This window comes from Giraffa tippelskirchi, chromosome 6, assembly GCF_054371585.1.
Source record: "Giraffa tippelskirchi isolate mGirTip1 chromosome 6, T2T-mGirTip1v1.2.pri, whole genome shotgun sequence".
Taxonomy (NCBI): Eukaryota; Metazoa; Chordata; class Mammalia; order Artiodactyla; family Giraffidae; genus Giraffa; species Giraffa tippelskirchi.
In genome coordinates this window covers 176611308-176638537 of record NC_137280.1, presented here as the reverse complement: position 1 = coordinate 176638537, position 27230 = coordinate 176611308, and the positions used below count along the sequence as shown (strand labels likewise).

The window sequence follows — 27230 nt, the reverse complement described above, 5'->3', positions numbered from 1 at the left end:
TCATAAATGACATATGCTTGGTATATTTTCCCATAAACTATTTTCTAATACAGTAGTCAAGGATCATAAATCAGGAAAATAATGGATATTACTTCCACTTGAATAAATATGTTTTGGAAGTAATAAGTAAAGATATGTACACTCGAGTGACGCTTTGTGTTGTATTAAATTATACCATTTCAAAAAGTTGGTTTTATTTCTTTCACCTTATTTCTTTAAATAAAAATTTGGAATAGCTATATTTCAACTAAAACCTGCATTATTTATATAAGCCAAAAATCTGTGTTTCTTAGTGTGAATTTAATGTCACATAAAAACCATTCTTTAAGTTCATTTTTCACTTTACATAATTCAATTATAAGAATCAAAGTTATCAAATGATTTTTCATGTAGTTTATTTTTTCACTGTTATTATGTTTTGGAGAAACTTATGCCAAATCTAAATTCAAAGGTTTTAACATTAGTCTCTCATATGTTATACTTTCATAAGAACATGAGTGCTATTTCTAATAAGTAAAAATTCACATAATTTCATTAATTTAGAGATAATTTAAGAAGGCAAATATATAGGATATTTTTAGTATTGGGGAAAATGTAGTTTTGTTTCATTGTTATTGTTTTATTACTTTTAACTAACATGATATTTGAAGTTAAAAAAGTTCTGGAGTAAAAATAAACCTTTGAAATTAGATGAAAATTGCTTTTAATCATATATTTAAATAAGTATCTGTAGACACATATATAGGGCTTCCCTGGTGGCTCAGCAGTAAAGAATCCGCCTATAATGCAGGAGAGGCAGGTTTGAGCGTTGGGTCTAAAAGAGCCCCTGGAGAAGGAAATGGCAATCCACTCCAGTATTCCTGCCTGGAAATTTCCATGGATAGAGGAAGCTGGCAGGCTACAGTCCATGGGGGGATCACAAAAGAGTCGGACACAATTTAGTGACTAAACAGCAACAGATATATACATACACACACACACACACACATATATATATATAGAAATGTTTAATAAATATTCAGAAGATGAAATGCAAACATTTACCCTAGAATTCATTTCAGACTGTTTGTTTAGCAAATTATTTTAACATATAGTTCAAAGACAAACTTCAACCCTACCAATGTCTAAATTAATGAGATTTCACAATGACTACTTAGTTATATAAATATACTTCACATTTTCAAGATTATGCCCTGAAGTTAACAATAAAAACTGCATGATAACAGAGTGCAAACAGAACTTGGGTTAAATCGGACTCATTTGCTGAACTGCTAGACATACGTATTCCTTCTAACTTACTCTAAGAACATTACTAAAATCATGAGATCAAGCAATTGCTGTGATCAGACAGAAACTTCGGAGTCAGGAACTCATGCATTTTCTATCCCTTCCTAGGTGTGTGATTTTAAGTTATCTAAATTCTCTAAGTCTTTAATGTAAAACCCACATAATTACACGGAGAGCATAGTGAAGATAACATTAAAGTGAATTAATATATACAAAATATCCAGCATAATATGGGAAACAGAGTGAGAACTCAAGAGGTGTTGTTCCCATACATCCATTACCCTTGAAGCCTCCTCTCCTCTCATTTCATTCCTATCTCCTGATAAATATAAACAGGTGGAGGAATGTGGATCACACTGATTATGCAGATGAAGAGAGAACTGAAGATATGAGTCAAGAAAACATACCAAAAAAATCAAAGAATCTCACAAATTCTAGCTTAAGATAACCCTTAAGGATTGTCTCCTCCAATAATATATAGCCAGACATGCTGGTGAGAGGGTCCTACTGTATTTCTTTATATCTAACAAATTTTAAAACAAAAGTCATTTACAATGTGTACATTTACAAAACTGTAAAAAGTAGAACTACTTAGTCATCTGTAGACATGTGCAGAGATTTAGTTGCAAATAAAGAAAAACAAAAGATAATTATATTTTTAATTTCATATGTGCAGTGGTTGATAAAATTTATTTTTATAATCCAAAGAAAATCTAATCCTGATTCAATACTGACAATTTTCAGATTTATTAAAGGAATATCCAGAGTAACTCATATTTTCCTGTTCTCACCTTTAAAAGGCTCATCAATTTCAATATGACATTTAATACCAAGTTGTAATAAGAGCCACAGTATTAAGTGGGAGTGGAGAAGGAAATGGCAACCCACTCAGGTACTCTTGCCTGGAAAATCCCATGGACGGAGGAGCCTGATGGGCTACAGTCATGGCGTTGCAGAGTCAGACACGACTGAGCGACTTCACTTTCACTTTCATTAAGTGGGAGAGGTAGGCTCCTACTAACCTGAGTTGCATAATAGAATAGGTGGTATTGCTATTCACTGAAATTAAAAAAAAAAAAAAATACTAAAAGTGAACTAGGTTGGGCTGGGTTGGATTGTATTTAGGGGATTTTTAATTCAGTCTTAGACATGAGAAATGTAGGGTACTACTAAGACATCCAAGGAGGCATGTCAAGTAAGTAACCGATTACATAGGCATAGAGTTCCAAGAGGAAATCTGAGCTAGAGTAACAAGCACGAGTCATCTTCAGGGGATCACCCAGGGACAGAGTGCAGGAAGGAGAGTGGCACAGCCTAGGACCACGCCGTGGGTAACTCCAAAACACACCGGCCAAGCGGGGAAGAACGAGTTTATAAAGAAGGAGCGGCCAGAAAGGGAGAAGGAAGATCTGGCATCTTGGTTCACAAAAGCCAAGGGAAAAGAAGTCAACAAAGATACTTTGAGGAGGTCAAGTAACATAGTTGCAAAATTTAGCGATGTATATATTGTCATTGAGTATTGTCGGCCTTTACACTGTATACTGGAAAGGCTGTATATTGTCACCTTGCTTATTTAACTTATATGCAGAGTACATCATGAGAAACACTGGGCTGGATGAAGCACAAGCTGGATTCAAGATTGCCGGGAGAAATATCAATAACCTTAGATATGCAGATGACACCATGCTTATGGCCAAAAGCATAGAGGAACTATGCTTTCTTCTGAAAGAGGACAGTGAAAAAGCTGACTTCAAAAACAACATTCAAAAAACGAAGATCATGGCAACTGGTCCCATCACTTCATGGCAAATAGATGGGGAAACAATGGAAACAGTGAGAGACTTTATTTTCTTGGGCTACAAAATCACTGTAGATGGTGCCTGCAGTCATGAAATTAAAAGATGCTTACTCCTTGGAGGAAAAGTTATGACCAACCTAAACAGCATTACTTTCCAACAAAGGTCCATCTAGTTAAGGCTATGGTTTTTCCAGTAGTCATGTATGGATGTGAGAGCTGGACCATAAAGATGGCTGAGTTTGGAAGGATTGATGCTTTTGAACCATGGTGCTAGAAAAGAATCATGAGAGTCCCTTGGACAGCAAAGAGACCAAACCAGTCAATCCTAAAGGAAATCAGTCCTGAATATTCATTAGAAGGACTGATGCTAAAGCTGAAACTCTAATACTTTGGCCACCTGATGCAAAGAGCTGACTCACTGGAAAAGACCCTGATGCTGGGAAAGACTGAGGGCAGGAGGAGAAGGGGACAACAGATGAGATGGTTGGATGGCATCACTGACTCAATGGGCATGAGTTTGAGCAACCTCCAGGAGTTGGTGATAGACAGGGAAGCATGGCGTGCTGCAGTCCTTGGGGTGGCAAAGAGTAGGACACAACTGAGCAACTGAACTGAATTTAGCTGAAAGGTCATTGATCTTTTCTGTATAGTTCTTCTCTGTATTATTGCCACCTCTTCTTCATATCTTCTGCTTCTGTTAGGCCCATACCGTATCTGTCCTTCATTGTCCCTATCTTTGCATGAAATGTTCCCATGGTAGCTCTAATTTTCTTGAAGAGATCTCTAGTCTTTCCCATTCTCTTGTTTTCCTCTATTTCTTCACACTGTTCACTTTAAAAGGCTTTCTTGTCTCTCCTTGCTATTCTCTGGAACTCTTCATTCACCTAGAGCCAGACATCTTGGAGTGTGAAGTCAAGTGGGCCTTAGGAAGCATTACTACAAACAAAGCCAGTGGAGGTGATGGAATTCCAGTTAAATTATTTAAAATCCTAAAAGATGATGCTGTGAAAGTGCTGCACTCAATATGCTGGCAAATTTGGAGAACTCAGCAGTGGCCACAGGACCGGAAAAGGTCAGTTTTCATTCCAATCCCAAAGAAAGGCAATGCCAAAGAATTCCCAAACTACCACACAATTGCACTCATCTCACATGCTAGCAAAGTAATGCTCAAATTCCTTTAAGCCAGGCTTCAAAAGTATGTGAACCAAGAACTTCCAGATGTACAAGCTGATTTAGAAAAAGCAAAAGAACCAGAGATCAAACTGCCAACATCTGTTGGATCATAGAAAAAGCTAGAGAGTTCCAGAAAAACATTTACTTCTTCATCACTGACTACACTAAAGCCTCTGACTGTGTAGATCACAACAAACTGTGGAAAATTCTTAAAGGAAAGGGAATTCCAGACCACCTTACCTGCCTCCAGAAAAATCTATATATAGGTCAAGAAGAAACAGTTAGAACTGTACATAGAACAATGGACTAGTTCAAAATTGGGAAAGGAGTACGTCAAGGCTGTATATTATCACCCTGCTTTATTAATTTATATGCAGAGTACATCATGAGAAACGCTGGGCTAGAAGAAGCACAAGCTGGAATCAAGATTGTCAGGAGAAATTTCAGTAACCTCAGATATGCAGATGACACATCCTTATAGCAGAAAGTGAAGAGGAACTACAGAGCCTCTTGATGGAGGAGGAAGATCAAGAAGATCAAACCAGTCAATCCTAAAGGAGATCAACCCTGAATATTTGTTGGAAGGACTGATGCTGAAGCCGAAGCTCTAATACTTTGGCCACGTGATGCAAAGAGCCAACACACTGGAAAAGACCCTGAAGCTGGGAAAGATTGAGGGTAGGAGGTGAAGGGGACGATAGAGGATGAGATGGCTGGATGGCATCACCGACCTAACGGACATGCGTTTGAGCAAACTCTGAGAGATGGTGAAGGACAGGGAAGCCTGGCGTGCTGCAGTCCATGGGGTCACAAAGAGTTGGACACAACTGAGCAACTAAACGACAAAAAAGTCATTGAGAATCTACTTCAGTAATGCTGCGGCAGAAACCAGGTATTCGTGGGTTAAGTACTAAGTGAGAGTCAGGAAATGAGTGCACATTAGCACTCTTAGAACAAGTTTGACTAAGAAAAGAGAAGGCAAAGACAGTAACTGAGAGAGAATACTGAGATTAAAGAAGGGTTATCTAGGCTGGGCAGAGAGGCAGAGATTATTTTTGGGAGTTGGGACTTACAAATATTTAAAAAGTGAGCACCGGACACAGTTTAGAAGAAAAGGCGAACATAATATATAAAACAATGTAAAATTTCAGGGAAAGTAAGAAATGATGAGATATAAAATAGGGACAAGAAATAGGACAAGGAACAGATCCTTTATGAAAGTAAGGAAAGAGAATGAGTACAAATGTGGTGAATTTAGATATGTAATCACAAAAAATCAGGCATTTGCCACCTGATGATTTTAATTTTTTCTCCCATGGATGGAGGAGCCTGATAGGCTACAGTCCACGGGGTCGCAAATAGTCGGACATGACTGAGCGACTTCACTTTCACTTTAGGAGACATCCATGTGTTGACTCTGATCAGGCATATAACAGGATCAGAGATCTGAGAGACATGGAAAATATCTGAAAAGTTGCACAGAAATTCTAGTACGAGCAAGTAGTAGAGACCAGAGAAATGTTACACATCACAGTTTCCTTGGAAGTCTTGACAAATCAAGCCAATTGTAAAAGTATGATAGCAAGAAATGTATATGTTCTAGTCAGGGATTAGAGAGACCATACCAGTAACCCTTGTTGAAGAGGCAAACAATGACCAAAGTCAGACTAGAAATTTTAAATTTCAGATCAAAATTTAATCTGAAAACAAGAGAAAACGTAAGTATTGAAATCAGTAAACACAAGAGGACAGCAAAATGAGTCAGAGGATCCATGAAAGTGTTTCCTGCTTCAGACACCAACAGAAAAAGCAGCAGCAAGACGGCAGCACAGCAAATCTCAGGAGGACAGGTGAAGCGGCGGCCCTTTTCTCACGGGTCTACTTGCTTCCTCCTAACCCGGCAGAAGCCAGTTTCTAGAGTATACTGGTCTCACATTTCCTTAGGGGCTTCCCTCGTGGCTCAGATGGTAAAGACAAGGAATTCACAGTGAACATGCTGGACTTTGATTTGTGCTGTGCTAAGTCGCTTCAGTCATATCCGACTCTTTGTGACCCTGCGGACGGTAGCCTGCAAGGTTGCTCTGTCCATGGGATTCTCCAGCCCAGAATACTGGAATGGGTCACCATTTAACAGCGCTTTTCAGAAAATAATTCAAACCACTAAAACACTGAGACAAATGATAGGTAACATTATATGGATAAAAACACAAAATCATTCCTCTAGAGTCCTTGAAAGTAACTCAACCATACACAGTTCCATACTTTTATACATGAAATTTCAACTTCTGGAAATTTTATGTCTCTAATTCCATCTAAATGAAGTATTTCTGTAAAATTACATCAACTAAACTTTCTTTCTTCAAATTACTCCTTTTTTACTCACTCAGACTTCTTTTCATAGGTCTTAGAAGACTCCTCAATCCTCTTCTCTAGCTCCAGGACAGCTTCCTCCTTGTTTAAAAGCATCTGCTGCGTCTGCATTAGTTCTTCTGCTAAAGTTCTCAACCTAGAACGAAGTTTCCTCATTATCAGTCAACACATTAATTATGCTCACTTTATACATAACAAAAAAAGCAATCATACACCTAAGGCTGCAATGTCCCAAACAGTAGCCACACGTAGTTTAATTTAAATTAAATAAGGATAAAATTTCAATTCCTCAGCTGCATTAGCCACATTTCAAGCACTGAACAGACACATATGGCTAATGGCTACCTCTTTGGACAGAGAAAAGAACATTTCAATAATCACAGGGAGTATTCTTGGGCAGTCTGTTTTAGAGGGTTTTATTCATCAAATAGCAAAAGAGAAAAACAAGAAATGGAGAAAGAGAAAAGGACTAAAGAAAAAATACCTGGAATTCTCCCAGGAAGAGTGTATGGTGAAATAATCGTGTTTTTTGTTTCCAGACTAACATGTATTTATATTCTGGCTTTACCATTTTTTTATCTGAGATCCTGTAAAACTTGCTTAAGCTCACTGAATCTATTTTCTCATTCATATTTTGGGTACTGTAACACCTGCTTCAGCGCATTGTTTTGAAGATGAAATATACTTATGTGTAAATAATGAATGGTACTTAATTGACACTTAAGTAAATAACATCTAGTATTATTTGCATATGTTATCTCATTTAATTCTCACAACAAGCTATGAGATATATATTGTTATCCTTAAAGAAAGTAAGGCTCAGTCACATGGTAATTTAAACTAATATAAGCTATTTCTGTTTTCACATGTTGCAATAATGTTTTGGAGGTACTGTCTATATAGATTTGAAATTAGTATGTATATATACACAATGGAATATTACTCAGCCATTAAAAAAAATACATTTGAACCGGTTCTACTGAGATGGATGAAACTGGAGCCCATTATACAGAGTGAAGTAAGCCAGAAAGAAAAACAACAATACAGTATACTAATGCATATATATGGAATCTGAAAGATGGTAACGATAACCCTATATGCGAGACAGAATAAGAGACACAAATGCATGGAACAATTTTATGGACTCTGAGGGAGAAGGTGAGGGTGGGACGTTCTGGGAGAATGGCATTGAGACATGTGTATTGTCATATGGGAAACAGAGCACCATTCCATGTTCGATGCATGTGACAAGGGCTCAGGGCCGGGGCAATGGGATGATCCAGAAGGATGAGAGGGGGAGGGAGGTGGGTGGGGGGTCCGGGAAGGGGAACACATGTAAACCCATGGCTGATTCTTGTCAATGTATGGCAAAAACTATTACAATATTGTAAAGTAATTAGCCCCCAACTAAAATAAATAAATTTATTAAAAAAATAAATAAATAAATAAAAAATAAAAAAAAAATAAATAAAAATAAATTTAAATTAAAAAAGAAAAACAAAAAAAAAAAAAAAAGAAATTAGTATGTATAAAATTAGTTTGTACCCATAGATCAGACATTTTTTGCTTACATAAAATGCATCTGGTCCTGAATAGAAATATTTCTACCACAAAAACACACAACTGCAATACAGAAACAGACTGATAGAAAACGAATTTATGGTTATCAAATGTGATAGAGAGGGGAGAAACAAATTAGGAGTATAGCATTAACAGATACATACCACTGTATATAAAATAGATAAACAACAAGGATTTCTTGTATGGCACAGGCAATTGTATTTAATATCCTATAATAATATACATTGGAAACAAATCTGGAAAAGGATAAATACACATGTATAACTGAATCACTTTGCTATATACCTGAAACTAACACAGTATTTTGAATCAACTATAGCTCAATTAAAAAAACAAAAAATAAAACCGCTATAATCATAAAATATACACACACAGCTATCATATCAAATTAAAATTTTTATTCTCTTTCAGCCTTTTAAAGCAAGACAGGAAATCCAAACTATACAAAATACTCAATAACCCAAGTATATGAAAATTTGAATTTAATTTAAAGAGATGGTAAAGTCAAAAGTAAAAGTCAAACCATGAAGAAATATTTGCAATGGAAGTTACAAGCAAAAGCTCACGTAGTAAAACTCTTAGAAAAAAGTCAATCTACAATGAACAAAAAACACAACTGGAAGTTCAAGAAAACCCCGAGTGATCAATAAGCACACAGAGATATTTACAACCTGAACCACAATTTAAAACCTTCAGATTAAACAAACAGTGAATTATTTTTCACCTACTAAAATTGACAAGCAGGAAAACGACTGATAATATACAGTATTCTCAAAGCTGTGGAAAGAATGAGAGGGCAGGAAGGCAGGAAAGGGAGGGAAGAGGGGAGACACGCACTCTGTTCATGTGACAAAGCTGACTTGAACTGTTTAGAGGTCAACCTGGAACTGTCTCTCAAATTTCAAATGAGAATATCCTGACCACCTAAAAATCTGTCTTATCAATATACTTTACATGTGCTCACAATTAGTCCATATGAAGATGTTTATAGTACAATGTTTATAAAACAATTAGAAAATATTTAATTGTTCAACAGGGGAATAGCTGAATTTTTTTTTTTTTTTAGTTTTGTTAGTTTCTGAGTTTTATTTATTTATTTTTTAATTAGTTCATCTATTTTTTAACTTTACAATATTGTATTTGTTTTGCCATTCATTGACATGAACCCACCATGGGTGTACATGTGTTCTGAATAAATTTTAACCCGATTTGAGAGAGTAACGATGACATATACACACTGCCATCTGTAAAACAGACAGCCAGTGAGAATCTGCTGTATCACCCAGAGAAGCCAAAGCTGGGGCTCTGTGACAGCCTAGAGGGGTGGCTGGTGGGAGGGAGGCATCAGAGGGAGGCGCATGTCTGTACTCAAGGCTGATTCGTGCTGATGTATGGCAGGAATCATCACAACACTGCAATTACCCTCCAATTAAAGATGAAAAAAAAACTTTAAAGAAACAGAATAGTCACTAAAAAGAATGAGGTTCTTCCAACACATAAAAGGTTCTTCCAAGGCGTAACTTAAGTTAAAAGGCACGAGGCAGAAAAGACATACAGCATGGCTCTATTTACACTGAAATAAATGCACGGGTATACGTGCTACTGACTGACTTGTGCTCCCTTAAAATTCATATTTTGAAATTCTAACCCCCAGTGATAATATCTGGAGAGGGGACTTCAGGAGGTAACTAGGGTTAGATGAGCTCACGAAGGTGGGCCCTCGTGCTGGGATTAAGGTCCTCAGAGGAGAGACCCGAGAGTTTTGCTCTCTCTCCCCGAGCCCAGATGAGACGGAGGTCATGTGAGTACACAAGAAGGCAGCAGTCTACAAGCAGGAAAAGACTCTCGCCAGGACCCAAACTGGCTGTCACCTTGATCTGGAACTTGTAACACCCAGAACAATGTGAAATAAATAGTTATGGTTTAATCCACCCATTCACGGTATTTTATCATGGCGGCCAGAGCAGAATAATACACTATTATATATTTATGCAGTTCATGATCTGAGCCACAGTCTGCTCCTGGTCTTGTTTTTGCTGACTGTATAGAGGTTCTCCATCTTTGGCTGCAAAGAACATAATCAATCTGATTTTGGTGTTGACCATCTGGTGATGTCCACGTGTAGAGTCTTCTCTTGTGTTGCTGCAATAGGGTGTTTGCTATTACCATTGCGTTCTCGTGGCAAAACTCTATTAGCCTTTGCCCTGCTTCATTCTGTACTCCAAGGCCAAACCTGCCTGTCACGCCAGGTGTTTCTTGACTTCCTACTTTTGCATTCCAGTCGCCTATAATGAAAAGGACATCTTTTTTGGGTGTTAGTTCTAGAAGGTCTTGTAGGTCTTCATAGAACCGTTCAACTTCAGCTTCTTCGGCATTACTGGTTGGGGCATAGACTTGGATTACCGTGATATTGAATGGTTTGCCTTGGAAACGAACAGAGATCATTCTGTCGTTTTTGAGATTGCATCCAAGTACTGCATTTTGGACTCTTTTGTTGACCATGATGGCTACTCCATTTCTTCTAAGGGATTCTTGCCCACAGTAGTAGATATAATGGTCATCTGAGTTAAATTCACCCATTCCAGTCCATCTTAGTTCGCTGATTCCTAGAATGTCAACGTTCACTCTTGCCATCTCCTGTTTGACCACTTCCAGTTTGCCTTGATTCATGGACCTAACATTCCAGGTTCCTATGCAATATTGCTTTTTACAGCATCGGACTTTGCATCTATCACCAGTCACATCCACAGTTGGGTATTGTTTTTGCTTTGGCTCCATCCCATCATTCTTTCTGGAGTTATTTCTCCACTGATCTCCATTAGCATATTGGGCACCTACTGACCTGGGGAGTTCATCTTTCAGGGTCCTATCCTTTTGCCTTTTCATACTGTTCATGGGGTTCTCAAGGCAAGAATACTGAAGTGGTTTGCCATGCCCTTCTCCAGTGGACAACAATCTGTCAGACTGTGGCTCAGATCATGAACTGCTTATTGCCAAATTCAGACTTAAATTGAAGAAAGTAGGGAAAACCACTAGACCATTCAGGTATGACCTAGATCAAATCCCTTATGAGTATACAGTGGAAGTGACAAATAGATTTAAGGGACTAGACCTGATAGACAGAGTGCCTGATGAACTATGGACAGTGGTTCGTGACATTGTACAGGAGACAGGGATCAAGATCATCCCCATGGAAAAGAAATGCAAAAAAGCAAAATGGCTGTCTGAGGAGGCCTTACAGATAGCTGGGAAGAGAAGAGAAGCGAAAAGCAAAGGAGAAAAGGAAAGATATTCCCATCTGAATGCAGAGTTCCAAAGAATAGCAAGGAGAGATAAGAAAGCCTTCCTCAGCGATCAGTGCAAACAAATAGAGGAAAACAACAGATTGGGAAAGACTAGAGACCTCTTCAAGAAAATTAGAGATACCAAAGGAACATTTCATGCAAAGATAGGCTCGATAAAGGACAGAAATGGTATGGACCTAACAGAAGCAGAAGATCTTAAGAAGAGGTGGCAAGAATACACAGAAGAACTGTACAAAAAAGACCTTCACGACCCAGATAATCACGATGGTGTGATCACTCACCTAGAGCCAGACATCCTGGAATGTGAAGTCAAGTGGGCCTTAGGAAGCATCACTACGAACAAAGCTAGTGGAGGTGATGGAATTCCAGTTGAGCTATTTCAAATCCTCAAAGGTGATGCTGTGAAAGTGCTGCACTTGATATGCCAGCAAATTTGGAAAACTCAGCAGTGGCCACAGGACTGGAAAAGGTCAGTCTTCGTTCCAATCCCAAAGAAAGGTAATGCCAAAGAATGCTCAAACTACCGCACAATTGCACTCATCTCACATGCTAGCAAAGTAACGCTCAAAATTCTCCAAGCTAGGCTTCAGCAATACGTGAACCGTGAACTTCCAGATGTTCAAGCTGGTTTTAGAAAAGGCAGAGGAACCAGAGATCAAATTGCCAATATCCGCTGGATCATCGAAAAAGCAAGAGAGTTCCAGAAAAACATCTATTTCTGCTTTATTGACTATACCAAAGCCTTTGACTGTGTGGATCACAATAAACTGTGGAAAATTCTGAAAGAGATGGGAATACCAGACCATCTGACCTGTCTCTTGAGAAACCTGTATGCAGGTCAGGAAGCAACAGTTAGAACTGGACATGGAACAACACACTGGTTCCAAATAGGAAAAGGAGTACGTCAAGGCTGTATATTGTCAGCCTGCTTATTTAACTTATATGCGGAGTACATCATGAGAAACGCTGGGCTGGAAGAAACACAAGCTGGAATCAAGATTGCCGGGAGAAATATCAATAACCTCAGATATGCGGATGACACCACCCTTATGGCAGAAAGTGAAGAAGAACTAAAGAGTCTCTTGATGAAGGTGAAGGAGGAGAGTGAAAAAGTTGGCTTAAAGCTCAACGTTCAGAAAACTAAGATCATGGCATCTGGTCCCATCACTCCATGGGAAATAGATGGAGAAACAGTGGAAATAGTGTCAGACTTTACTTTCTTGGGCTCCAGAATCACTGCTGATGGTGACTGCAGCCATGAAATTAAAAGACGCTTACTCCTTGGAACCAGGAAGGTTATGGCCAACCTAGATAGCATGTTTAAAAGCAGAGACATTACTTTGCCAACAAAAGTCCGTCTAGTCAAGGCTATGGTTTTTCCAGTGGTCATGTATGGATGTGAGAGTTGGACGGTGAAGAAAGCTGAACGCCGCAGAATTGATGCTTTTGAACTGTGGTGTTGGAGAAGACTCTTGAAAGTCCCTTGGACTGCAAGGAGATCCAATCAATCCATCCTAAAAGAGATCAATCCTGGGTGTTCATTGGAAGGTTTGATGTTGAAGCTGAAGCTCCAATACTTTGGCCACCTCATGCGAAGGGTTGACTCATTGGAAAAGACCCTAATGCTGGGTAGGATTGGGGGCGGGAGGAGAAGGAGACGACAGAGGATGAGATGGTTGGATGGCATCACCGACTCGATGAACATGGGTTTGGGTAGACTCCGGGAGTTGGTGATGGACAGAGAGGCCTGGCATGCTGCAGTTCATGGGGTTGCAGAGAGTCGGACACGACTGAGCGACTGAACTGAACTGAACTGAACTGATATATTTATGTGTGGAGAAGAACCAGATTACTACAAACCAAACTTTCATCATCCCTCTGAGGGGTACGGTATTAGAATAGGGGGTGATTTAAGGACAAAAGGGCTTCCCTAGTAGCTCAATCGGTAAAGAATCCGCCTGCAACGCAGGAGACCCCGGTTCGATTCCTGGGTTGAGTAGATCCACTGGAGAAGGGATAGGCTACCCCTCCAGTATTTTGGGGCTTCCCTGGTGGCTCAGCTGATAAAGAATTAGCCTGCAATGCACAAGACCTGGGTTCGATCCCTAGATCCCCTGGAGAAGGGAAAGGCTACCCATTCCAGCATTCTGGCCTGGAGAATTCCATGGACTATATAGCCATGGGGTCACAGGGTTGGACACGACTGAGTGACTTTCACTTTTGGACAAAAATGTCTCTCATATTTTACTCTGTATTTATCTATATTATATTTAAATCTCATAACAAAAATGAATTTGAATTTATGCTATTAAATAATAGGTAATGGAGACAGAAGAGGCAGAAAAACCATGAAACATGATAAGAACTCAAAATACAGTGATTCAGGTCATCTCATTCATGTTTAGAGTTAAGCAACATAATAAACCTCAACAGGTTTCTGAGGGCATTATTATACAAAACATAATCAATGATGCTTACAATAATGATCCAGAATCATAAGAGAAAAATTAAATTTAAAGTATTTTTCATTAAGAATATATGTATATTTATAAGAGACATACATCAAATCTAGTAAAATTATTTTGTTGAACTCGATAGCAATACAAGGTTGGGTTAACTGGAAAACGCACTTCTGTGGAACAGTTCATACCCTGACTACTAGACACAGAAAGTCACTATATTAAAATCTGAAGTCATTCTCAAGAAATCTACACTTCAACTTCTGACTTCAAGTTACTTATTAACAACTACAAATAATATAAATTAATGACACACATAATGCTTTGCTCTTTATAAAACTCTGCCGTATATATGATCTCTTTTCACCCTCGTGGAAGTCTGGAACACAGGCCCTACCTCTGTGCCTGTCCCCAGCCCAGTCTGGAGGGAATAAGGGCCAGCTTCCCCCGCACTGCCCTGGCCATGCTGCCCCGGAGAGGAACTGGAGAGAAAGCTCTCCCTCTCTGAGCGCTCTCCCCGCCTCCATTCGTTTACTTCGCTCTCCTATACCTTTCCCGGTGCTCTTCCCGCTCAGTTTTCCACTCACCCCTCTTCTCAATTCCTCATTCATTCATTTAAACCAGGGTTTACTAAACTCATTCCTTGCATCAGGCACGCTGTTAGACACCAGGGGTGCACCAATAAACAGGTTTGGCTTCAGGGAACTTAGATGCTAGGAGAAGAAACATCGACCGTTTTCTCCCCCGACCATCTCTTTTCTTCCCCTTCTTTCCTCTCTTTTACTGTTAGTGTTTCTGTCCCTATTTCTTCTCAGTTTGCACTGTCCCACATCCTCTGCTCCACCCTGAAATACATGCCTAGCCCCACCGATCTGTAGATGCAGGCAGCACGCCGTCCTCTTCACCGCTCAGCCCTACACCCAGCTCTGTGTCTTTCACACAGTAGGTGCCCAGCTCGGTTCTCTCATTAGAATCTCACCCATTAAGCCTTTTCTGCAATTTCCTAAGAACTTCCAAGGCTCTCCTGATTCCTATCATTCTGAATTATCTAGAAAGAGAAACCAAAGAGCTACCTCAATGTGGGAACAGCACAGTTTACAGCTTTCACCCACCACGACAGCTAAACCGATACATGACCACACTCCAGTGAAGGAAGCTTTAGCTCTCTGCATAGACGTCATTAATACAGGACTGATTCTTTTCACGTAAACATTTTGTCATCAAGCTAATCACTTCACCTTCCACCTCAGAGTAAGAAAGTTATTTGTGTTTGCAACCCTACACGTCTCTGCTGCATTTTGTAAAGCTCCTTACTCTGGTAAAAGAGACATCAGGTCTAGAAGCAGACACCTTCAGGTTCAGTATTTACTTGGCTTTTCTAGACTTCCATTTTCTCCTCTAATAAAATGGAAATTAATTTAATATCTAACTTAAAGGGTTCATGTAACTATGATACATATTTTTAAAGTTTCTAGTATGGATTTTTAAGCATAGTATGTTCCCTATAAATGTAACTATATACTATTAATCAATTTTACTACTGATATCAAGAAATATTTTTCTGAAAAGTAACTAAATTTTGTCTTCTACCTTTTTGAAAGAATGTTTTGTTAACATTGGATGCAAAAATAAACACTGCTCCCAAGGCAGGGGTCAGACTGAATGTATTTTAAATAAAACTTAAGAATAGGTTATACTATTTATATATTTTTCCCAGTTAAGGACAAGAAATATTGTAGGAATTCTACATTAAAAGTACATGAGTTACTCATAACTGAAAGTTGTTTTTCCCCTTTACAACAATGTCATTTCCAAGAACACTAACTTTTTGGAAATGTGAAAAACTTCAGTTCAAGAGAAATAAATATAAGCTTGCATGTCATTGCTATCCTTGACACAAATAAAATAAAAAATTTCTATACACACACATGCATCCTGACTTGATGTGACATAACACTACTAATATCACAACAAGTCAAAACCTGAGGAGTTTTGTTACTGATTTCTTCATATTTGTGATTTAGAAAAATTCAAGGGAAGACATTTGATTGTAGTGAACATCATGTTTGCCCTAGCTAATTGTAGTATCGCCCTCTTTTTACTTTGAAACGGGGTAAGAACGGAGGAATGAGATGAAAGCCAGAGAGTCCTGATCCACTGTTTAAACCACCTGATACAGCCTAATTCTATTTATAAGAGGTCACTGGCACACGTGAATTCTAACAAAGTATACTAAAATCCAAATCTGCTAATACTCTCACTTCCTTTAGCAATCATTCAGCCTTCTGAAAAATATCCCTTAGGCTTTCAATGAGGAATTATATTTGAAGTTTTGTATATGCTAACTTTTGGAGTACACGTGTATGCTCATTTGTGAGAAGAATGAGGTCGTACTCATGATTACTTCTCTTTTCAAATGTCTGATCTGTGCTAAAACTTTAACCCAGAAAGAGAAAGAAAACTGTTGTTGCTGTTGTTGTTCAGTCACCAAGTCTTTGCAACCTCATGGACTGCAGCACGCCATCTCCCTGCCCCTCACTATCTCCCGGACTCTGCCCAAGTTCATGTCCACTGAATCGGTGATACCATCCAACCACCACATCCTTTGTTGCCCTCTTCTTATGCCCTCAATCTTTCCCAGCATCAGGGTCTTTTCCAATGAGTCAGCTGTTTGCATCAGGTGGCCAAAGTATTGGAGTTTCAGCATCAGTCATTTCAATGTATACTCAGGACTGATTTCCTTTAGGACTGACTGGTTTGAACTCCCTGCTGTCCAAGGGACTCTCAAGAGTCTTCTCCAACACCACAGTTCGAAAGAATCCTACCACCGCTTATTAGATTCTTTTAAGAGTTGGAAAGGTTCTAGAAGTTAAAACAAAGTCCCAGAAGAGCTAACAATACTTCTGTTCTCTTGCAGGTTTGTTATGTCACCTAGAATTAACTACCTGTTTCACTAAGCAATGAAGGTTGGAAAAAGAAAGTAGATAGAATAAGAAAAGCGAGATCAGAGGAAGAGGAATGACAATATTAGCTAACTTTACTTTTTCCAGCTCTTGATCATGTGAAGAAAATAATGGTGCTTCTTGAGGCCTTAATCTTTTACAGCCTTGGCACAAACAAAACATAGCCAAGCTTTATGCAAAATCTTCTTAAATTAAAAAAAAAAATCGAGCAAAGATAACCCTTTGAAGTCAAAACTTCTTAATATTTCTCAGTCTCTACAGATCCATGGCTGCAAATCCAAACTAGAAAAGACAAATGATTTAGAAGAATAGAATTATACAGGGAAAGCATTTTGCCTTTTTCCCACTTGCAGTAGAATGGATTAAGAGAAAAGCATTCTAGTAGATACAGGGTATATATAGATGATTTTTAAAGATTCAGTTGTATTTAAAGATTGCTGTTCATTGTTGTTCAGTCGCTAAGTCCTATCTGACTCTTTCAACCCCATGCACTGCAGCATGCCAGACTTCCTTGTCCTTCACCATCTCCTGGAATTTGCTCAAAATCATGTCCTTCACCATCTCCTGGAATTTGCTCAAATTCATGTCCATTGAGTCAGTGATGCCATCCAACTATCTCATACTCTGTCGCCCCCTTCTCCTCCTGCCCTCAATCTTTCCCAGCATCAGGGTCATTTCCAGCAAGTCCACTCCTTGCATCAGGTGACCAAAGTCCTGGAGCTTCAGCATCATTCATCCTTCCAATGAATATTCAGGATTGATTTCCTTTACGATTGACTGGTTTGATCTCCTTGCAGTCCAAGGGACTCTCAAGAGTCTTCTCCAGCACCACAACTCACAAGTATCAATTCTTCAGCGCTCAGCCTTTTTTATGAACCAGCTCTCACATGATTACTGGAAAAAACCATAGCATTGACTGTACGGACCTTTGCCTGAAAAGTGATATCTCAGCTTTATAATAGGCACTCTAGGTTTGTCATAGCTTTCCTTCCAAGGAGCAAGAATCTTTAGTTTCATGGCTGCAGTCACTGTCCACAGTGATTCTGGAAACCAAGAAAATAAAATCTGCCACTGTTTCCACTTCTTACCCATCTATTTGCCATGAAGTATTGGGACTGGATATCATTATCCCCATTTTGTGAATGCTGAGTTTTAAGCCAGCTTTCTCACTCTCCGCTTTCACCCTCATCAAGAGGCTCTTTGGTTCCCTTCCACTTTCTGCCATGAGCATGGTATCATCTGCATATCTGAGGTTGTTGATATTTCTCCCAGCAATCTTGATTCCAGCTTGCAATTTATCCAGCCTGGCATTTCACATGGTGTATTCTACATAGAAGTTAATAAGCAGGGTGACAATATACAGCCTTGACAAACTCCTTTCCCAATTTTGAACTAGTCTGTTGTTCCATGTCTGATTCTAACTGTTGCTTCTTCACCTGCATACAGGTTTCTCAGGAGACAGGTAAAGTCTCATCTCTTTAAGAATTTTCCACAGTTTGTTGTGATCCACACAGTCAAGGCTTTAGTGTAATCAATGAAGCAGATGTTTTTCTGGAATTCCCTTGCTCATTCTATGATCCAGTGGATGTTGGCAATTAATCTCAGGTTCCTCTGTCTTTTCTAAACCCAGCCTGTACTTCTGGAAGTTCTTGGTTCACGTACTGCTGAAGCCTAGCTTGAAGCATTTTGAGCATAATCTTGCTAGCATGTGAAATAAGTGCAATTGTACAGTAGTTTGAACATTCTTTGGCACTGTCTTTCCTTGGGATTGGAATGAAATTGACCTTTTCCAGTCCTGTGACCACTAATGAGTTTTCTGAATTTTGGAATTTTGCTGACATATTGAGTGTAGCACATTAACAGCATCATCTTCTAGGATTTGAAATAGCTCAGCTGGAATTCCATCACTTCCACTGGCTTTGTTCTTAGCGATGCTTCCTAAGACCCACTTGACTTCACACTCCAAGATGTCTGGCTCTAGGTGAATGACCACACCATCATGGTTGTCCTGGTCATTAAGATCTTTTTTGTATAGCTCCTCTGTGTATTCTTGCCATGCTAAGTCGCTTCAGTCATGTCTGCCACTTTGCAACCCTTTGGACAGTAGCCCGCCAGGCTCCTCTGTCCATGGGATTCTCCAGGCAAGTATACTGAAGCAGGTTGCCATTCCCTCCTCCAGGGGATCTTTCCTGGTGGCTCAGATGGTATTCTTCCCACCTTCTCTTAATCTCTTCTGCTTCTGTTAGGTCCATACCATTTCTGTCCTTTATTGTGCCCATCTTTGCATGAAATGCTTCCTTGGTGTCTCCAATTTTCTTAAAGAGATCTTTAGTCTTTCCCATTCTTGTTTTCCTCTATTTCTTTGCACTGTTGACTTAAGAAGGCTTTCTTATATCTCCTTGTTATTCTATGGAACTCTGCATTCAATTGGGTATATCTTTCCCTTTCTCCTTTGCCTTTCACTTCTCTTCTTTTCTTAGCCATTTGTAAGGCCTCCTCATACAACTACTATGTATATTTAAAGATACAAAAGCCTAAATCAATTATTGTGGATGATAACAAGTTTTCAGTACTCATGACAATACTTCGTATATCATCAAACCATTTTCTATCATTATTTAAATCTTAGAGCACTTCTAAAGAGATCCAACTTTCTAAAAAAATATAAATTAAAAATTCCTAATACTGTCACATTAATTGTGACATTTGGATTAATAAAAACCCAAATGCAATAAAGGTTACAGTTGCCTGATATAACTTTTTTGAGAACCCTTATTTGCTATTGTTGTTCAGTTGCCTCATCATGTCCAACTCTTTGCAACCCCATGGACTGCAGCACACCAGGCCTTCCTGTCCCTCTCCATCTCCCAAAGTCTGCCCAAGTTCATGTCCACTGTATCGGTGATGCCATTCAGCAGTCGCATCCTCTGATACCCTCTTCTCCTTCTGCCCTCAATCTTTCCCAGCATCAGGGTCTTATGCAATGAGTTGCTGTTTGCATTAGGTGACCAAAATACTGGGGCTTCAGCTTCAGCATCAGTCCTTCCAATAAGTATTTAGGGTTGATTTCCCTTAAGATTGACTGGTTTGATCTCCTTGATGCCCAAGGGATTCTCAGGAGTCTTCTCCAGCACCACAGTTCGAAGGCATCAATTTTTTAGTGCTCTGCCTTCTTAAAGGTCCAGCTTTCACAACCATACATGACCAATGGGAAGACCACATCCTTGACTATACAGACCTCTGTTGGCAGAGGAACGTCTCTACTTTTCAATACGCTGTTTAGGTTTGTCATTTGCTTTGTCAGAAGCAATCGTCTTCAGACTTCATAGCTGCAGTCACCATCTGCATTGATTTCAGAGCCCAAGAGGAGCAAATCTGTCACTACTTCCCTCTTTACCCCTTCTATTTGCCATGAAGAAATGGGGCCAAATGCCATGACCTCAGTTTTTTGAATATTTAGTTTTAAGCCAGCTTTTTCACTCTCCTCCTTCACCCTCATCAAGACGATCTTCAGTTCCACTTCATTTTCTGCCGTTAGAGTGGTATCATCCACCTATCTGAGGCTGTCGATATTTCTCCAGCCTGTCTTGATTCCTGCTTGTAACTCACCCAGCCCAGCATGTCTCAGGATGCGCTCAGTGTACAGGTTAAATAAACAGGGTGATGGCAAACAGCCCTGTCGTACTTCTTTCTCAATCCTGAACCAATCAGCTGTTCCATACAGGATTTTAACTGTGGCTTCTTGACCCGCATAAAGGTCTTTGTTCAACTAAACCTCTTTTTGATCCACATATATTCTTAACACCACTAGTTGTAATACATCGTAACAGATTCCACTTCAGTCTATACCGCTGCTGCTAAGTCGCTTCAGTCGTGTCCGACTCTGTGCGACCCCACAGACGGCAGCCCACCAGGCTCTGCTGTCCCCAGGATTCTCCAGGCAAGAACACTGGAGTGGGTTGCCATTTCCTTCTCCAGTGCATGAAAGGAAAAAGGGAAAGTGAAGTCGCTCAGTTGTGCCCGACTCTTAGCGACCCCATGGACTGTAGCCTACCAGGCTCCTCCGTCCATGGGACTTTCCAGGCAAGAGGACTAGAGTGGGGTGCCATTGCCTTCTCCTCAGTCTGTACTGGGTTAGTGTTTTCTCAGCTTCATTGAAAATATTCCTGTTTGTAGATGACCCACACAGGACATTCACTGAAAGTCATCCTTCAACTGCTTCAGACGTGGTTTGATTTCTCAGGTAAACAACTGTGTAGTTTTGATCCTATCTGATGACTCGTCAAGAGTCAGGGAAAACCACTGTGAATAATTTGTCATGGTTTTTATTAATTACCTAATGATGTCTCTCCCAAAGCTCTCAACCCCTCGAGCAAATGTTCTTACTGAAAATGTAATGATAATAAACTTATTTCCTCTGAACATATTTCTTCAGTTATTCTTTAAAACACTGTTTAATTAAATTACCACTGATAAATGGCTTTCGCTGCTTGGCTAACAAATAAATCACCCAGAAACTTATTTTCATTTGGTTTTATCCTCATTCATATTTTATTTTTCTGAAGAAAGTCTGCTGTGATGAAGTATTTCAGTTTAACTTTTGTAATTTTTCTTGACTCTTGCTACCTGTGTGTCGGTAATACTGAGATGAGCGTTGAATCTGGCAATGTCAACATGCATTATTTTAGCACAGCCATGGTGACAGTGCATGATGAACACAATGCCTTGTCATCTAATTCAGTAACAAAATAATCCTCTCTATTGTGTCTTCAAGTGTGACAACCAAAATCCATTTTCTCTTCTCGTTTTGACATGACATGCATGCACTGATAATAAAAAGGAAATAAATGCTGTAGTCCAGTGATATGTGTGGCATGCAAAACACCGCTGAATCACACCCACGTCGCTGTGGTCTGCGGTGAGCCGAGCAGCGGCGTGAGGCAATGAGGACGCCATATATGGTCTCTGTCCCATCTGCTCAACCCAGCACTGCAGCCGGGACCCCCGCAGACAACAGGCGGAGGACGGGCATAGCTGTGTTCCAACGCAACCTATGTTCTCTGATGTTTAAGTTTCACATAACTTTCACGTATCACAAAATACAGTTCTTCTTTTGATGTTTTAACCATTTGAAAATGTAAAAAGCACTATTAGCTCATAGACTGCACAAGATACGTGGCTAACTGGATGTGACCTATAGGCTACAGTTTGCTCATTCACAGCTCAAAAAATCCAAAATAATCACTTTCCCATGAAGAGAATTACCACTTTTCAATTAAGAGATCTTATTTATATTTCACTGTAAAAGCTAAACACATTTTGACTTTAAAATTTTTTTAAATGATCGGGGAAACATGAGACCTGAGATTGGGTTTTACTTTAGAATATACAACTAGATATTTAACACAATCTTCTAGAACTCAAATATATTTCCTACTGCTAGGTAGTAACAACTTATGAAAAAGAGACCTCATCTGAAACTAGAAAATTGACTCAACAAAAAGGTAGAGGACCTTTGCTCTCTACCATTCTAGTAAAATTAATAAAAATTCCTCTTTTGGCAGACATGTTAATGTTCATATTTTGGAGTAACTTGCTATCTGTAACTTGCCTAGCTTAAACTATGGATTCATAACTCCATTTACCCTACTTTAAGTTTGCAACGGATCACAAATCAACGCCTCATCGATCCAAAATGCCAAAATCCACACAACAGATACTTAAATATATTCTTCTGATGTTCATACTTTTACAGACTTGACTTTTTCAAGTTATTTTGATGAACTAAATTAATCCCAAATTAGTCATTTAAATAGTGATTAGATGAGAGGAAATATTTACATATATAATCTTAAACAAAGAGTTTAGTATTCTCTTTCAGCCTTTGGCCAAGAAGAGAGATCCAAAAACGAGGTAGATGTGAAAGGGGTGGTGGAGGGGAAGCAAAGAGGCTGCAGATGACAGAGACAAAGGAAGCAGTCTCAGATTCAAGCCTGAAGGTAAGGCAACCTGAACGCATGTGTGGTGGCATGTGCATGATCAGGCGCTAGAATTTGTCAGAGGCTGAGAAACAGCCCTCCCCCACATCGCAATCTACCATTCAAAAACATTCCCAACATACAGGAGATTAACAAACAACCTACAAATAGCTGAGATGAATTCCTCTCTCTCTCCATACATGCTGGTGGGGGGGGGGGCGGGCAGGGGTGATATTATACTCAGTCGAGCCAAACTCTTCGCAACCCTGTGTACTGTGGCCCACCAGGCTCTCTGTCCATGGGATTTTCCTGGCAGGAATACTGGAGTGGTATTACCTTTATAACTATAGTTGATAGACAAATAATGAGTATGATAAAAATGTTTTGTGGCACATATTTACAAGGATAAATGAAGTAACTTTGCCATTTACTATTATGTTATTAGATTTCCATCAGATCTGAAAAGGGGGCAAGGAGTAACACTGTATAATTTTGTTCTGGATGTAAATACTAATTGTGTAATAATCTCAGAATCCCATATATTTATTTGAGAAACCCCTACATGATACAATAAAGAGCAACCTAAACTATTAAATTTATGAGTGTTGCTCATGAAAACAATAATTTTTATGTTATATTTAGGAATCTAAAATAAGAAAACTTAATGGGTGTCTTTTTATGACTAGCAAAGTGAAAAAGATAACCTCAGGAAAAGAGTATCTCTTTAAACTTCAAATACTTTACCAGTCAAGACTAGACCAGAAGGATGGCAGATCAAAAGAAGAAAGAGAGTCAAAAAGAAATCCCCAGATTCACACTGTTGTATGAAAGATATCAACACAGCACGGTAAAGCAATCATCCTATCCAACATGTTAAAACTCCAGTTAGACTACCGTAAAAAATGCTAATTTTCACCAATAATAGTATAAATCTGAGGAATACATCTTCACTAGAAAAGTTTAACAAAAAAAGACACCTTTAAATATGAAAGATATTCAAGTAGAGCAGTCCTCGGGCATTTTGGGTTGAGAAACCCTCTGAAAACCTGCACACACCCTCCCCCCAGAAAGTAAAACACATATTTCTACAAACAGTTTTAGTGGGCTTATGGCAGATTTTCAATCCTTTCTACAGACTAAAATCATCTGGAAAGTTTACAAAAAATTCCAATGCCAGGATCTAACCCTCAGAAAATCTGATTTAACTGGTTTGGGTCAGATCCCAGACATTAGTATTTTTTAAGGCTCCCTAAGTGATCCTAATATGAAACCAGAGAAGAGAACTGCTACTGAGAAACTCCCCGAAATCTCCATAAAACTATCTCCATTCACTCACTCATTCAACAAAGATATTCATAAATCATTTGCAACATCTGACATCTAGCCAAGAATTCTGAAGAATCCAAGAGAAATGCAGTCCAATTTTTTCTTTGTTTCATAGTCACTACTAATCAGCAGTCTGACAGATAGCCAGTATGACTCCTACTTACAGAAAAGTCCTCCAGAAGTCAAAAATTAATGATTCTCACTTCCAAACTGATGTAACCTTTCACAAAGGACAGGGTCACTGACCACTTAAACATAAAGGAATGCAAAACAAAGAGAAAAACATTTCTGAAGCTTTCTTTAACACCATTCCTTATTAATGCATTAGAGCTTTCACACGGGACAAGAAAAAATGTAGAACACAGGGAACAGGGGCCATAAAATGTTAGCATTTTGAAAAAGAGCTTTGAGAGTGATCTATTCTAAAACTATACAAAGCAATGCTGCTGTTGTTATTTAGGCGCTAAATCATGTCCAACTCTTTTGTGACCCATGGACTATAGCCCACCAGCCTTCTCTGTCCATGGGATTTTCCAGGCAAGAATATTGCAGTGAGTTGCCATTTCCTTCTCCAGGGTATCCTCCCAACCCGGGGATCAAAGTCACATCTCCTGCTTGGCAGGTGGATTATTTACCACTGAGCCACGGGGGAAGCCCTAAAGCAATGTTACTAATGAACAAACGCTTAGTGAAAGGATAAGAAGTGACATAATGGGAAGGAAAATATTTAGCTTATATTCCAGAGAACTAACATAAGTTTTCAAATAAAACTGCAAAAATATGTGAAATAATACCATATTTATTTAAAATTATTATAAATATTGGCCCCAACATGCTTCCCTATATAACTCATCAATTCATCTCCATTCCAAAATAGTTTCCATATATATACAAACCTACAAGGATTTTTATTTATTAATAGACTCATTCCATAAATATTATTCTATGACCTGTTTTACCTCTCTATAATATTCTCTGGTGATCTTTCCATATAAGCATATATATAAGCCTATCTTATTCTATTTAAAGCCTGAATCATGGAAAAATTGTGGGATTAGTATAGACCTACCATAATTCATTTCACCAATTCCTTATTGATGAATATTTAGGGTATTCCCAGTGTTTTGCCAAAATGAAGGGACTACTTTGAGACCTTTACAATATTTGGCTTTCATCCAAAGTGTGTAACCTACAAATTGCTTGAAATGTTTTGGTATATACCCAATTTAATAATTAATGACGGTGATGTTACACTTTGCAATAGTTTTCTTGTCATATTTTTGAACAAACAAAAATTTTTCAGATGTCAAGGATTTCCAAAAGCCCCTGAAAAACCTAAGAATTGTGCTCAGAGTCCTTAATGTATAAAACCACCCCAAGCATTAAAAACTAGAAGAAAAACCAACACGTAGAAACATAAAACAGCCCCAAATAGCCAAAACAAAAACAGAGCTGGAGGAATCAAGCTCTCGGACTTTTGACTATCCTACAAAGCTACAGTAATGAAAACAGAATGGTACTGTTACAAAAATAGACTCATACATCAATGGAAAGGAATAGAGAGCCCAGAAATAAATCCACACACTTATGGTCAGGTAATCTGTGACAAAAGATGCAAAAATATACTATGGAGAAAATACAATCACTTCAATTGGTGCTGGGAAAACAACAATTTCTTGTGTATAGCCTCTTGATGAAATTGAAAGACAAGAGTGAAGAAATTGGCTTAAAACTCAGCATTCAGAAAACTAAGATCATGGCATCCGGTCCCATCACTTCATAGTAAATAGATGGGGAAACAATGGAAACAGTGACAGGCGTCATTTTTGGGGGGCTCCAAAATCACTGCAGATGGTGACTGAAGCCATGAAATTAAAAGACGCTTGCTCCTTGGAAGAAAAGTTATGACCAACCTAGACAGCATATTAAAAAGCAGGGACATTACTTTGCAAACAAAGGTCTATCTAGTCAAAGCTATGGTTTTTCCAGTAGTCATGGATGGATGTGAGAGTTGGAATATAAAGAAAGCTGAGTGCCAAAGAATTGATGCTTTTGAACTGTGGTGTTGGAGAAGACTCTGGAGAGTCCCTTGGATTGCAAGGAGGTCCAACCAGTCCATCCTAAAGGAGATCATTGGAAGGACTGATGTTGAAGCTGAAACTCCAATCCTTTGGCCACCTGATGTGAAGAACTGACTCATCTGAAAGGACCCTGAAGCTAGGAAAGACTGAGGGCAGGAGGAAAAGGGGATGACAGAGGGTGAGATGGTTGGATGGCATCACCGACTCAATGGACATGAGTTTGAATAAACTCTGGGAGTTGGTGATGGACAGGGAGGCCTGGTGTGCTGCAGTCCATGGCGTCGCAAAGAGCTGGACACGACTGAGACACTAAACTGAACTGAACGAGCTATACACAAAAACACACTCAAAATGGATTAAAGCTCTAAATGTAAAACCTGAAATGATAAAACTCATAGAGAAAAGCATAGAACACTCATCCACATAAATAACAACAATACTGCTTTGGGTCTGTATCCTAAAGAAAAGGAAATAAAAACAAAATGAAACAAATGGGACCTAATTAAACTTGAAAGTTATTGCATGGAAAAGGAGACTGACAAAACAAAAAGACTACTAACTGGGAGAAAATATTTGTAAAAGATATGACCAATAAGGGGTTAATGTTCAACATTTAACAATACTACATACAATTCAAAATAAACAAAAAATCAAACAACTTGACAAAAAAAAAAAATCGGCAGAGACCTAAACAGACATTTTTCCAAAGGGGACATTCAAATGCCCAATAGACACATGAAAAGATGTTCAACATCAATAATCATCAAGGAAATGGATATGAAAACCACAATAAGATACAGACCTCACAACTTTCAGAATGGCTATTATCAAAAACAATACAAATAACAAATGTGAGCAAGCATGTGGAAAAAGGGAACTCATGTACACTGTACACTGTTGGTGGGAATG

General features: G+C 38.9%; 1 protein-coding gene across 29 annotated transcripts in view; it reads right to left on the bottom strand.

Annotated features, from left to right (window-relative positions):
* The window catches only part of FER (FER tyrosine kinase), a 484930-nt gene that overhangs the window by 289560 nt on the left and 168140 nt on the right, over positions 1–27230 (bottom strand). For all 29 annotated transcript variants that reach the window (XR_014058072.1, XR_014058074.1, XR_014058060.1 and 26 more), the window contains one exon: positions 6642–6764. Coding sequence is in view for 11 of the 29 variants with exons in the window: in XM_081505338.1 (XP_081361464.1) it covers positions 6642–6764 (123 nt within the window). In the remaining 18 variants the exon portion in view is untranslated. The remainder of the gene's footprint in view (positions 1–6641; positions 6765–27230) is intronic.